General features: G+C 37.3%; 1 protein-coding gene across 9 annotated transcripts in view; it reads left to right on the top strand.

Annotated features, from left to right (window-relative positions):
- ATP8B4 (ATPase phospholipid transporting 8B4 (putative)) overlaps positions 1 to 15,432 on the top strand; it is a 289,860-nt gene that overhangs the window by 106,384 nt on the left and 168,044 nt on the right. For all 9 annotated transcript variants that reach the window (XM_046009963.1, XM_046009960.1, XM_046009964.1 and 6 more), the window contains exons 5-6: positions 2,287 to 2,385; positions 8,685 to 8,746. In XM_046009963.1, the coding sequence (XP_045865919.1) occupies positions 2,287 to 2,385; positions 8,685 to 8,746 (161 nt within the window). The remainder of the gene's footprint in view (positions 1 to 2,286; positions 2,386 to 8,684; positions 8,747 to 15,432) is intronic.

The following is a 15,432-nucleotide window of genomic DNA, read 5'->3' as shown; positions in this document are numbered from 1 at the left end:
AATGAGAGATGCTGGCGAGGATGCGGAGAAAGGGAAACCCTCCTACACTGTTGGTGGGAATGCAAGCTGGTGCAACCACTCTGGAAAACAGCATGGAGGTTCCTCAAAATGTTGAAAATAGAACTACCCTATGACCCAGCAATTGCACCACTGGGTATTTACCCTACAGATACAAACGCAGTGATCCGAAGGGGCACGTGTACCCTAATGTTTATAGCAGCAATGTCTACAATAGCCAAACTATGGAAAGAACCTAGATGTCCATCAACAGATGAATGGATAAAGAAGATGTGGTATATTTACACAATGGAATACTATGCAGCCATCAAAAGAAATGAAATCTTGCCATTTGCGACGACGTGGATGGAACTAGAGGGTATCATGCTTAGTGAAATAAGTCAATCGGAGAAAGACAACTATCATATGATCTCCCTGATATGAAGACGTGGAGATGCAACATGGGGGGTTAGGTGGATAGGAGAAGAATAAATGAAACAAGATGGGATTGGGAGGGAGGCAAACTATAAATGACTCTTAATCTCACAAAACAAACTGGGGGTTGCTGGGGGGAGGTGGGGTTGGGAGAGGGGGAGGGGGTTATGGACACTGGGGAGGGTATGTGCTATCGTGAGTGCTGTGAATTGTCTAAACCTGGCGATTCACAGACCTGTACCCCTGGGTATAAAAATATATGTTTATAGAAAAAATAAGAAATAAAAAAAATAATAATAAAGAGAGAGAGTGAGAAGGGGACTAAAAAAAATAGAATGAATTTCTTTTTGATTGTTCCGGCAAATCTTGTGATTAGCTCTCATTGGACCATGCTGAGTTACATCCCTATTCATTAACTAAATAATCATGATGGCCAAGAATTTGTAATAGTAGTTGTCTTGACCTAGATCACAGGCCAAAGTTTAGAGCCAGAATGGATCGATTCTGCCAACATTGTATACAAAGTATACAAAGATATACTCAAGAAGAAATGGATGCTCAACAGGCACAACAAAACAAAACAACAACAACAAAAACTCCACAATTGATGTATACCTTACAATTTATTGAAAAGAGTTTGGAATCCAAGATCTCTTTCCTTTTTCCCCCTTATGAATTTGCTTTTTGTTTCTTTATAACTCTACATCATTCCAGAATTTTGAGCTCATTTTTTTAATGGCTTTCTTATGTATAGTGAAAGGCTCTTGTTCACAGAATTTTTTATCTGGAAGGAGACTTTGGGATGGTTTGGTGCAGGTTCCTTTCTTCTGTTTATTAGGAAATGAGACCCAAAAAGGATAAGTAATGTATAAATCTTTTATCATGATTCAATGATAGAACTAGGACTAGAATCCAGCTTTTCTGCCACTCAGGCCAATGTTTTTATTGGTACCTCAGAGCCTTTTAAGGTTTTTTAAAATTTTATATTATATGGAAGCTATTGTATAAGATTGATTTAATTTAGAGCTGTTTTTGATGGTGTCTAATCTCCACATACTGACCACACTCACCCCACTCTTTCCTACCTGATGGCTCTAAAGCAGCTCCGTATCAAACCCCATTTGAAAACCACCTTTCTAAGAGAGTTCTGTCAACTATCATTATGTCTCATGCGGGTGGCTTTGGAGTCAAATAGATCTAAGGTTCAAATTTTAGCAGTGTATGTTCTTGACCCAGCAGGATGACCTCTCAGGTACTTATTTACAAAATGGGAAAGTGATATCTAGGACTGCAGCATTTCCCGACTCTAGGGCACTATTCACAATGTATTCTATGTTGTGCGCTGGGGGTGCTCTTTACATGGAATATAAATCCTATGGGTGTGTGCAAAAGAGATCTGGTAGAGAATCTAACTGAATGAAATTTCTGAGGGTCAAATGACATAAAATATGGAAAGTACTTGGCACAATCTTTGGTATAAAGTATATACTCAAAGAAACTCTCTTTTGGAATTGGTGAGAAGTTAGTAAAATTGTTAAAAGCTGAGATGAGAAGCAGAGAAAAGACAAGTGACATATGTCCTGGGAAAAGATTATCTGAAAGATTTCAAGAAGTTTACTTCTCAAGTTGGTATAAAAATTTTATTTTTTGTCAAGTAGCCTAAAAATTGGTTCAATGATACTTCTGTGTGTCTTATAAGTGAATGCAAATACTTAGTTATTGAAAGTTATTCTGCATTTATACAAATAACTGAATATAATCCCATTACTTTCTGTGAGTCTTATATTATGACAAAATTTGGAAGATATATTTCCTAACTTAAAAGCCCTAAACTATTTGAAATGTTTGTTTTAGCTGATTCCAGAAATCTCCTCCTTGACCTGGTTTACCACCATTGTGCCTTTGGTCCTGGTGATAACTATGACAGCTGTCAAAGATGCCACAGATGACTATGTAAGTATTTGCTTTTGAGCATTTTTGAGGTCTCAATTTCAATTGTGACTTCTCAAAAATAAAAAATTGGGATCCATTTGGAATTTTTGAGTGGAGCTCTTTTGATCGGTATTAAATAAAACTCTTTTGCTATTTCTTTAGTGACTAATCCAGATGTCGTAGAACCAGAGCCCATTTATGTTGAAAGCAGGAGGGCTTAAATAATTAGACTTACTCCCTCATTTTACAGATGAAGAAACCAAAGACTCTAAAGAACTAGTGATTTGCTAATGATTATACTAATTCTGGTAAGACCAGAATTAGAACACAAACTTGCTTCTACCCAGTGAAGTATTATTTATCCTATATCATACGTTTTTCTCTAAGCTTTAGGAATTGGTAGACGTTAGGTACTCTCACATCCTATGCTCATTATAGCATGAGTTGAAAATCAAATCACTTCAGAAGTCAGGCAATTAATGTAAACAAGTGAAGTCTAAAACAATAGAGAATTTTGAAGTCTGCATAAGCCAAGGGAGGTCATTAAAACACAAAGATTTAAAACATGGTCTTACATAAACCAAACATTCTAAATGTAGAAACTTTATATCTCACCCTGGGTGCCCTAGCCTCAATAACTGTCTGTATCCCAATGACTTACATATTTATATTCCTAGCCTAGGCTTCTCCTGTGAACTCATACCTATATGTCCTGTTGTCTATTTTTAACTTATCTATGTCTTTAAAGTGGGTGTCTTGTAGATGGCATATAACTAGGTAATGATGTTTATATAGTCTGAAAATCTTTAAAAAAAATCTTATTTATTTGACAGAGAGACAGCAAGAGAGGGGACACAAGCAGGGAGAGTGGGAGAGGGAGAAGCAGGCTCCACATGGAGCAGGGAGATGTAGGGCTCCATCCCAGGACTCCGAGGTCATGGGTTGAGCTGAAGGCAGATGCTTAATGACTGAGCCACCCAGGCAACTCCGAAAATCTCCTAATTAGAATGTTTAACCCATTTACATTTAATGTGAATATCATTATGATTAGGGTTTAAATCTATCATCTTGTTCCGGGTTTCTGTATGCCTCATTGGTTCTTTGTTCCATTTTTCTTCTTTTAGACTGAGTATTTTTGTGAATCCTTCTTATCTTTATTACTGGCTTTGTAGAACAGTAGTGGTTCTAGGTTTTAACTTATAGTCTACCTGAATTGGTTTGGCTTTGGAACACTGGCCTTTATGCAGACCCCTCTGTGCTAAGCTATATGGGGGATGCAAAACTAAAACATACACAGAATCTGAAGTTAAAAAATAAGTGTAAAATCCAGCAAGAGAAGATGAGACATGTACACGAATAACAATAATCTGATGTAAAAAATTTATGAGTCATAATACAAAAACAAAGCACCTTTGTTCTTTGTGGGAAGAAGATGCCATTCAAAGGCTAGTTGGTAGTGGAGGCGGAGTGTGTGAAGGAGAATTAGGGAAGGCTTCATAGAGATTGTGGGAACCCTGCCCTACTGAAAGTGGTTGAATATGGGAAAGTGAGGTAGGGAGATTTGTACTTATCAAGTTGGTTCATATGATCCTTCATCATAGTTGTTTTATGTATAATTTTTTGACAAATCAACAATTTGATGTGACTCATTTGAAAATTATCCATGTACATAATGTATTTGTCTTCATATACCATGTTTCTGTAGGACAGATAATTATGACTCTCTTCATTTTTAATGAAGTACCTCATGTATTTCATGGTTCATATTGTGACTATAACCTTTGAGGCAGGATTTTTTTTACACATAGGACCCGTTCATACTAATGAATCATGTCACTTAAAAGTGATGATATTGGAATTTATTCATTCCTGTGAGGTTGCCATTGTTCAAAGTACATTGGAACTCCTCATACAGAATTGCCTTCATGATGAGTGTACAAGGTACAGAATAAAGCCAATCTTGTAATGTTGTGTTCACCCAGCTTTGGAAACAAATGCCATTTCTCAGCCCCTAAAAACATACTTACCTTACCTGCTTTCTAAGAAAAGCTTTTGCATTTTGCATTTTTCCAAGCACAAGACATCCCTTCATGTCTTTTCTAAGGGTAAATAGCTCCATTTTGGGAAAAAATAAGATGGCATTCCAAAGAATGCTCTGAGTAGTTCTAGGAGACAAAATTTTAATAATGATTTCTGTAAGGACAACTTTGGAGTAAATGTGTGTCTTTTCCACAATATCTGATCTTTCAGGGAAATAGTATTTATTTAGATGCTTGAGTTTCTACATATTGGTTTTAAATGTCTTATTCAATATAGTCACACTTAATGGTAGAGCAAAATGGTAAAGTAGAAAGAACATGGACTTGGAAGAAAGACACATTATCCTGCTATGTTCTAACAGTATTATATGAGTAAAAACCACTTCTCTGAATCCTTCCTTGTCTGTATCCTGTGGCTAATGACACCAGAACTGTTGGAAGGACAAAATGAGATGCTGTGTGTAAAGCACTTTGCACACGCCTGTCTCATAATGGGTATACAATCAATGCTAGTCCTCTGCCCCCTTCTAAGGAGGGAGTTCCTCTGCTGTTCCTCTCTAAGCTTTTATATCTGTTGTTAGAGTAGAAATTGTCAAGAAGAGTCAGCCTGGGCATGAGATTACCATTTCTAGTCCTACCAGATTCTGTTCCAATACGAAGACTTCTTGGCAAAATCTGAACTGAAGTGAGAGTGGCTTATTTTGAGGCCCAGAGAATAGGCAGCTCAGCTTTCAGGGGGTGAACTAATCGGTCCTTTTCTGTGATTCCCAGCTAGTCAATTTAGGGGGTTATTTTCAGGTTAGATAGAGATGCGACTAAATCCTAAATCTCCTTTTGTCTCTACCGTGTTTAATTCTGAATATGCTTTTTTTTAAAAAATAATATGTATGGGTTCAATAACCAGATATATTTATCAGTCAGGGTCTTGGCAGGAAAGAGATGTCACCCTGAAATGAGTAAGGTTGGAGAAAGATTAATAACAAAGGTGCTATTTACAAAAGGGCAAAAGAAAAGTTGTCAAAGAAAAGCACATAGTTTAGCAACATGGAGGGCAATACTACTCTGTCTGAAGGGACAATGGGAGGAAGCAATTACCTCTATCTGACTTCTGCTCATGACAGCTGGTGCTGCCTTCAAGCTAAGTTAGCTTGAAGGAAGCCAGGGGGTGGGGAAATATCACATTTCACTCTCCTCTGGCTACTCTGATCTGCCAGAACAACCTATTGGCCAAATCAAACCAGGAGCCAGAGGGTAAGGACCTTATGGGTCAGCTTCCCATAACAAGGCGAGTGGAGAAGATGGAGTGTGGATACAGAGGAACAAATGTAGTATATCCAACACCCTCATCCAATGCTATACTCAGACAAAATAATATTTCTGTTGTTCTATTGGGAAGGAGAAGCTTGCATACCAAGGATGGGCTGAGTTAATTTAGTTCTCTACTGATATTATAAATGTCTTCATGTTAGAAAATGCTAAGTATTGTATTTGTCCTGATAATATCCACTGACTTATACCTGGCCATCTGGGTCATTGCATACACTGGGCATAGCATAGTAGAGAGACTGGGATAGGTTTGGGAAGGAAATTGAAAAAGTGGAGGACTGGTTGAAACATTTTACATATTGTGATATTAATATAACATTTTTGATTTTTTAAATGAAAATGCACTAATTTTGATGGTAGTCTTATCTGAATGGCTGTTAACTTATGAGTTTAATAGAGTGCTCATAATACTTGGATTCTTCTAAGCAGTATATGATGTTTACATTACTGGAATATACAATAAGAAATGGTATCACTTGGACATAAAAAAACAAATCCATACAAAATGTGGTTCGGTATTGCATTTTTTAAAAATCAGTTATTTATTTGAAAAAATTTTTAATTGAGGCATAACTGATATACAATACTATATTAGTTTCAGGTGTACAACATAGTGATTTGACAATTGTATGCATTGTGAAATGACCACCACAAGAAGTCTGGTCACATCATCTGTCACCATACAAAGTTAATATGATATTATTGACTATATTCCCCATGCAGTACATTGCATCCCCATGACTTAATTATTTTGTAACTGGAAGTTTTTATGTCTTGATCCCTTTTACCATTTCCAGTCTCCCTCCCTACTCCCCCTACAGCTGTTCACCCCTCTGGCAACCATCGATCTCTTTTCTGTGTCTATCGGTCTAGGTTTTATTTGTTCATTTGTTTTATTTTTTTAGATTGCACATGTAAGTAAAATTAGGCAGTATTTGTCTGCCTGAAGTATTTCACTTGGGTTAATACTCTCAAGGTCCATCTATGTCGTTGCAAATGGCAAGGTCATTCTTTTTTGTGGCTGAGTAATATTTCATTGTACAGGTACCACATCTTTATCCACTCATATGTTGATTGACACTTGGTAAATAATGCTGCAATGAACATAGGGCTACATATATCTTTTTGAATTAGTGTTTTCAGTTTCTTCGGGTAGATAGTAGTGGAATTGCTGGATTATATTGTAGTTCTATGTTGACTTTTTTGAGGAATCTCTGTATTGTGGTTGCACCAATTTACATTCCCATCAACAATGCATGAGGGTTCTCTTTTTTCCCACACCCTCACCAACACTATTTCCTGTTGTTTTTTTTTTTTTTGATACCAGCCCTTCTGACAGATGTGAGGTGATATCTCATCGTGATTTTGATTTGCATTTCGCTGAAGATCAGTGATGTTGTGTATCTTTTCATGTACCTGCCGGCCATGCATATATTTTCTTTGGAAAAAATGTCTAGAAATGTCTATGTCTGCCCATTTTAAAATCAGATTGCTTATTTTGTTGTGGTGGTGGTTGTTACTAAGTTGTATGAGTTCTCTAAATATTTTGGATGTTAGCTGCTATTGGATATACGTTTTGTAAATATCTACTCTCACTCAGTAAGTTGCCTTTTCATTGTCGTATGGTTTCCTTTGCTGTACAGAAGCTTTTAGTTGGACTTAGTCCCATTTGTTTGTTTTTGCTTTTGTTTCCCTTGCCTTTGGAGTCTGATCTAAAAGAACATTACCGATGTCAAAGAGCTTACTGCCTATGTTTCCTTCTAGGATTAATATAGTTTCAGGTCTATGTTAAGTCTTCAATCCTTTTTGAGTTAATTTTTTTATATGGTATAAGATAGTGGTTCCGTTTCATTCTTTTGCATGTAGCTGTCCAGTTTTCCCCACACCACTTCTTGAAGAGACTGCTTTCCCCATGTATATTCTTGCCTCTTTTGCTGAAAATTAATTGACCATATATAAATGGCTTTATCTCTGTGCTTTCTATACAGTTCCATTGACCTGTGTGTGTTTTGTGCCAATACCACGCTGTTTTGATTACTTCAGCTTTGAAGTATCATTTGAAATCAGGCAGTGTGTTATTCCAGATTTGTTCTCTTTTGTTTCTTTTCAAGCATTTTATTTTATTTTATTTTTTAAATTTAAATTCAATTAATTAACATATAATGTGTTATTGGTTTCAGAGGTATAAGTCTGTGATTCATCAGTCTTTTTTTTGTTGTTGTTTATTTACATCATAACAGTGAGTTTTGTTTTAAATAACCAGTGTTTCATAAGATTACTGTTAACAGTTAGAATTTCTGGAGAATAAAAATACATGTTATTACAAGTAACTTACTGGTTTCAAAGAAATCCATAAAAAAGAATGACTAATGTTTCGGGGCGCCTGGGTGGCTCAGTGGGTTAAAGCCTCTGCCTTCAGCTTAGGTCATGATCCCAGGGTCCTGGGATTGAGCCCCACATCGGGCTCTCTGCTCCGCGGGGAGCCTGCTTCCTCCTCTTTCTCTGCCTGCCTCTCTGCCTAGTTGTGATTTCTCTCTGTCAAATAAATAAAATATTAAAAAAAAAAGAATGACTAATGTTTCATGAAGTACTGAGCACATATGTGAGAGAAATGGAAGGCTCCTTTCCTTGTTGAAGATCTCAAAATGTATAGTTTTCTCTGGAACTGTGTGGCAGAGTAAAGAGCATATTGTCTTAGAAGCACTTAAAAATGTGTGGGAATTAGAAGAGCATGTGGCTAGACTTGTTCCATTGGTAACCCCCAGGGTTTGTGAGAAGGGTATTGATTCAGATTTAGGACACATGGACCTGGGTTCCAGGTGAGCATAAACTTTGCTAATTTTGGATTGATGGTAATACTGTCCAAACAGATGATCTCAGAGTATTTTTAGTGCTCCTATTTGTGCTGATAAAGTATGATTAAATATGTTTTTTCACAAACATTTTGACTTTCAGTTTCGCCATAAGAGTGATAACCAAGTGAATAATCGGCTATCTGAGGTGCTCATCGACAGCAAGTAAGAAATGAATTCTTTGCATTATTTTTTTTTCATAAAGTATTTTTATTTTATTTTATTTTATTTGTTTATTTACAGCATAACAGTGCTCATTGTTTTGGCATCACACCCAGTGCTCCATGCAGTATGTGCCCTCCCTATTACCCATCACCTGGTTCCTCAACCTCCCACCCCCCTGCCCCTTCAAAACCCTCTGGTTGTTTTTCAGAGTCCATAGTCTCTCATGGTTCATCTCCCCTTCCAGTTTCCCTCAACTCCCTCTCCTCTCCATCTCCCCATGTCCTCCATGTTATTTGTTATGCTCCACAAATAAGTGAGACCATATGATACTTGACTCTCTCTGCTTGACTTATTTTGCTCAGCATAATCTCTTCCAGTCCCGTCCATGTTGCTACAAAAGTTGGGTATTCATCCTTTCTGATGGAGGCATAATACTCCATTGTGTATATGGACCACATCTTCCTTATCCATTCATCCATTGAAGGGCATCTTGGTTCTTTCCACAGTTTGGCGACCGTAGCCATTGCTGCAATAAACGTTGGGGTACAGATGGCCCTTCTTTTCACTACATCTGTATCTTTGGGGTAAATACCAATTTTTAAGATTTCTGGGACCACAAAACAAGTCTTGACATTTGGTGGTTTTCTCTTTTAATTAAGTACATGTTACTTTTCCCTTTCAATTTGTTAACAATTACAACGTAAGTCAATTTTATCTTCATTTCTTGCTTGTGCTACTCATCCAACTTCCAATCCCTATGAAGTTTGTTTTGTGGAACACAGACACATCACTATTACTTCATTTTTAGATCTCATACTACTTAAAATAGGCACTTATGCTATGTCTTGTATATAGTCGACATCTCATAAATATTTACTTATTTAATTAGTAAATTTCTGGGAAATATTGATAAGAGACTTTGACACATTACTGTATCAAGTGATAGTGATAAGAATCTTGCATTTACTTGGTAGTTGAATTTAGAATGGATTATCCACCAAAACACAGATTTTCATTACTTTTTAAAAAAAAATTTTTTTTTTCAGCGTAACAGTACTCATTGTTTTTGCACAACACCCAGTGCTCCATGCAATACGTGCCCTCCCTATTACCCACCACCTGGTTCCCCCAACCTCCCACCCCCGCCCCTTCAAAACCCTCAGGTTGTTTTTCAGAGTCCATAGTCTCTTATGGTTCGCTTCCCCTTCCAATTTTTTTTATAAACATATAATGTTAAATTGATAAATATTTATGAGAATGATTCTTGAATTTGAAATTCTTTAAAACAGTCTTTACACACTAATAAAAGAAACACCTCCAGAATAGTTAGCAAAAGTGAATTTCAAGCCTTTATTTCATTGTTTCTTATTCTTTGTCCCTTTTCTGCTAACAATAACATGTGACAAAGTAACCTTACAATATACTTCATTCTGGCAGTCAATCACATTTGCTGGTGATTTTGAATCATTTAGATTCAATGTGAAGAATACAGTTTTTTTTTTTAAAGATTTTATTTATTTATTTGACAGAGAGAGACCACAAGTAGACAGAGAGGCAGGCAGAGAGAGAGAGAGAAGGAAGCAGGCTCCCCGCGGAGCAGAGAGCCCGATGTGGGACTCGATCCCAGGACCCTGAGATCATGACCTGAGCCGAAGGCAGCGGCTTAACCCACTGAGCCACCCAGGTGCCCCAAGAATACAGTTTTTAAAGGGTTTTATATAACCCTTTATAAAAAGGGTTATATATAACCCTTTAAAATGAATTAAATTAAATAAATTAATTAATTACATAGGATGGGAAATTTCAAGAAATGATAAAGATATCAAGAGGGACCAGGTATAATCTAGACAGTAATTGGTAGGATTGAAGTAATTAGTCCCTTTCCATAACTAAAATGTTGACTGATCACTAATAACATAATGAATACATACAGTTTTTCTGCATTTGCTTGTTTTAGAAAATAGTGTTAAATGCATAATGAAGTAAAGTGATCATGCTTTGAAATTATAGTGTAAAGATAGAGCCTCTGAAAGTGTGATTCCTGTGTGACATGAATAAGCCATGAAGACGCCTGGAACCATGTGGTTCATTTCCAGTGTTAGCAGGTTTTAATTGTTGCCACTGTAGTATGATGTTTAAAAGCATGGATTTTGTGCTCAGAGGGACTTTGAGGATGAGTTTAGTCTTGACCCTAAATAATTCTATATTCTAGAGCAAGTTTCTAAGAGGTGGTGAATCTTTGTAAGCTAATGTGGTGTGTGGCTTTGACCTGTGCTGTTGCATATCTGGACTTTCTCAAGTCTTATGGCTCTGTGTCTTAGATCTGCCATTAATATGATATGACTAATTCCTCAAGGAACAATTGATAATAAATCTTATTCCTTTCAAGGATCATCTCATATAAAGTATGTTTATCTCTTGAACACATCTGTGTCTGACTTCTCTTGAGCCTAGCATGATGTTTATTTAATTTTCAAACTGAGCAGTAACAACTTCTGAAAGAACAACTTCTGAAAGAACAATCTTCCAGAGGAGCTTGATGTGTCTAATTTTGCTGAGTTCCATTGTTGGCCAATTACAGTGGCTGGGGTGGTGGTCTTTGTACAGTGTACTCAGGCTATGGAGACTGGCTTTCTACTTTTTAGATTTTGAAAAATTGGAGCAATCAAATGGGCTCAGATCTGAGATAGCCCAGAGAGTTTGGTGTCCTCCCTTGGAGCTGGTGGTTGCAGAGGATACTGTTGGGGTTCTGCCTAGATCTCCACTGTCTTCTATGCTCATCTCCAGCTTCTCTGTGCATTGCTCGTAAGTGCTTGCATCTGTTGTTTTCTTCAAGCAGTGCCCTTGAGTTACAGGAGCCGAAGGCTGATGGGTGCAAGAGTATAAAAGAGCAGTGCCCCTGCCTCAAGTTGAGCAAGCTCTGAGGTTAATTTGTACTCTTAAGCACTCCTTGAGATCAGACAGAGGATGGGACTTTGTCTGCAGTCACACCCTGTGTGGCTTTGTCCTTCTCTTGCCAGTTTCTCCTGGAAATACTTCCCTAATGAATCATTTGCACATGAATCCTTATCTCAGGATCTGTTTCTAGGGAACCTGATGTGAAACAGCAGTTAACATGTACTAGATCCTATTGCAATGTTAATGGAAAATATTAGGAAATGTTTTTGGGTCTATCCTTGGCACCTGTGGGTCCTGATCCAGGAATGAAGTAAGATGCCTGGAGTGCATCAGAGAAGTCCAGGTGTTGCCAGAGGTGAGTGTCATAGTAGGGTGGGTACAGCCAGGTACTTGTGGCCTCCTTTGGCAGGAAGTCTTAGACTTGGGAGGCATCCTCATCCTCATGGTCGACATATTTGAGGGGAAGGAGGTGAAACAGTCAAACAGTGAAAGCACCAGTCAGGAAATCTGGCTCCATGTCAGTGATCACTGTTTGACTTTGAGCTATTAATTTTCCTTCTAGGCTGTAGTTCTCTCCTGCTGTGTTCAGAAGTGAGGAAGGTGGGCAGCTACATTCAGATTCAATACATATTTATTGAGTAACTACCATGTGGGAGCTCTAGGGCTTCCCCATTTAACTTTCATTAAAAAAAAAAAAGGGCCTGGGTGGCTCAGTGGGTTTAAAGCCTCTGCCTTTGGCTCAGGTCATGATCCCAGGGTCCTGGGATCGAGCCCCACATCGGGCTCTCTGCTCAGCAGGGAGCCTGCTTCCTCCTCTCTCTCTGCCTGCTTCTCTGCCTACTTGTGATCTCTGTCTGTCAAGTAAATAAATAAAATCTTAAAAAAAAAAGAATCTTTAAAAAAAAAAACAAACCCAAGATGTGGCTAATAGTGCTCCTTTCTAGAGATGAAGAGATTAAGGTCCTGAAAGGGAGTGACTTGTTCAGGGTCCCATGGAAGTAAGAGCCTAAATTAGAATTCTTCCCATTCATGAGTGATGTGTAAGTATGGACTACACTATTTATTTTGTATTTGAAGGGCTTTGTATACAATTGTAGGAATATAAACATAATTACATAATATAGATGTAGTTTATCTGTATGTAATATACATTTCTATTATACGCATTACTCATCTATGTTCTTAGTGTTGTGTAAGCTGTAATGATAAGCACTGTAAACCTAAGTCACAAAATAAGAGTGATAAAACCCTTCCTTTTATAACCTTTTCAATTTTTGTTTTGTTTTGTTACTCATATTCCTTTCGGATTAGGACCAGTCTTCTGTATTTGAAATCTGTTAGGTGAACGTGCTTAAGAGATACATGTTATATTAGTCTTTAACAAAATTTTCTGACTTTAGTTTTAAAACTAAGTAGAGGTGGCATGATTCTGTATTGTAGAAATTAATGGGACTGCTGAATAGGAAGTCCACATTTTTGCCCCAGGCTATGAGATACAGTAGCCCCCTATTTCCCTGCACTTTTGCTTTCCGTGACTTCAGTTACCCGTGCTCAACCATGGTCTGGAAGCAGGTGATCCCCCTTCTGACATATCATCAGAAGGTCAATAGTAGCCTAATGCTACATCACAGTGCCTATGTCATTTACTTCACTTCCTCTCATCATGTAGGCATTTTATCATCTCACCCCATCACAAGAAGAAGGGTGAGTTCAATAGGATATTTTGAGAGAGATAGAGAGACCATGTTCATGTAACTTTTATTAAGTGTATTGTTATAATTGTTTTATTTTATTAGTTATTGTTATTATATATTATATATAATAGTTATATATAACTATTATATATAATATATTATATATAGTTTATATATATTATATAGTTATCTCTTACTGTGTCTAATTTATAAATTAAACTTTATTGTATATATGTATGTATAGGAAAAAATATAGTACAGGGTTTGGTACTATCTGTGGTTTTAGGCATCCACTGGGGGTCTCAGAATGTTTCCCTTGCAGATAAGGGGGGACTACTGTACCATTTACTAGTGGCATGTATAAACACCAGTAGCTATCTCAGTGTTTCTTGAGAGGGTGTCTCAAGTTGTGCTAACATTCTTTTTTTTTTTTTTTAAAGATTTTATTTATTTATATGACAGAGAGAGATCACAAGTAGACAGAGAGGCAGGGAGAGAGAGAGAGAGAGAGGGAAGCAGGCTCCCCGCTGAGCAGAGAGCCCGATGTGGGACTCGATCCCAGGACCCTGAGATCATGACCTGAGCCGAAGGCAGCGGCTTAACCCACTGAGCCACCCAGGCACCCTGTGCTAACATTCTTGACCAGGCTGGGAGCGACTGGGCAGGTGAGGGACAATGGGAGGGTTTGTGATAGATTAGATGACCTCTGCAGGTTTTCAACCTGGACTTCAACCTGGACTGCACATTGTATCAGAGCCCCAGAGACACTCCAGCTTAATTAGATGAGGGTCTTGGAGTTGAGATCCCAGTGTTTTTTAAGGTTCCAAGGTGATTTTATGCACCTAGAGTTGAGAACTCCTAACTGAAGCCATCCCTATGTCCATATATGTATCTTTATTTCTATATTTCTTTAATTTTAAAAGATATCCAAGGAAGGGAATTATGTTAATTTTTAAAATGGTAAGCATAGTTTTTCCACATAATAAATATCCTTACGTAGAAATAATTCTGTAATGCTCCTTGGTTAAATTTATTCCTAGGTATTTTATTATTTTTGTAGAATTATAAATGGGACAGTTTTCTTAATTTCTCTTTCTGCTACTTCATTGTTAGCATATAAGAATGCAACAGATTTCTGTACATTCATTTCGTATCCTGAAACTTTACTGAATTCATTTATCAGTTCTAGTTTTCTGGTAGAGTCGAGGGTTTGCTACATATAGTATTATGTCATCTGCAAATCGTGAAAATTTTACTTCTTCCTGATCATTTTTAGATCCCTTTTCCTTTTTGTTGCCTGATTGCTGTGGCTTGGAGTTGTAGTACTCTGTTGAATAAAAATGGTGAGAGTGGACATCCTTGTCTTGTTCCTGACCTTAAGGGAAAAGCTCTCAGTTTAAAAAAATTTTTTTGAATGTGATTACTAGAAAATTTGAAAATTACTTACATGACTCACATTTGTGGCTAGCATTCTATTTCTTTTGAATGACATTGCTTTAGTACACCACCTTTGGATATCTGTGAGAGAACTGAGCAGAAAAGAAAATGAACTCTCTGCTACCAGCCTAGTCTCCTGATTCTCAGCTCAAGATTCCCTGTGAGATCTTACAGGCTGCCAGGATTATGGTTTGTGTCACCATTAACAAATAGGCTCATTATCAGTTTTTATTAACATTTTATTTCCTTGACATCTTCTGAACTTATACTTTTGCATTAGAGCAATGTGGGTTCAGATGCTCAGTGAGAGTACCCTTTCAGCCTGGATGTTTCTTTGACATCTCTAGATTTTAAATGGTTCTTGACCATCAACTTTTTGTGCATCACATTCCATTTTATACTTTCTTGAGCTTCAGTAAATTTTGTTAAGTCTATCAAGCTCTTTCATAGAAACACCCATCAATCTTATTCAGTCTTTTTTCTATTTCTTTTGGAAACTGTATGTATTTATAGGGAAGAATATGGACTTTCTTTTACTACTGCCGAGTATTGTCTCTGAACTATTCCAGTCTGGTAATCCTAGCTGCTGCATAACTGTGAAAACAAATTTCAGTAGGAAAAAATTTTCTTTTTGTTTAATCAACTTTTCCAGTTTGA

Source organism: Meles meles, chromosome 6 (genome assembly GCF_922984935.1).
Source record: "Meles meles chromosome 6, mMelMel3.1 paternal haplotype, whole genome shotgun sequence".
Classification (NCBI taxonomy): domain Eukaryota; kingdom Metazoa; phylum Chordata; class Mammalia; order Carnivora; family Mustelidae; genus Meles; species Meles meles.
The sequence above is the reverse complement of the archived record's forward strand: the minus strand, read 5'-3'. Positions and strand labels throughout refer to the sequence as shown.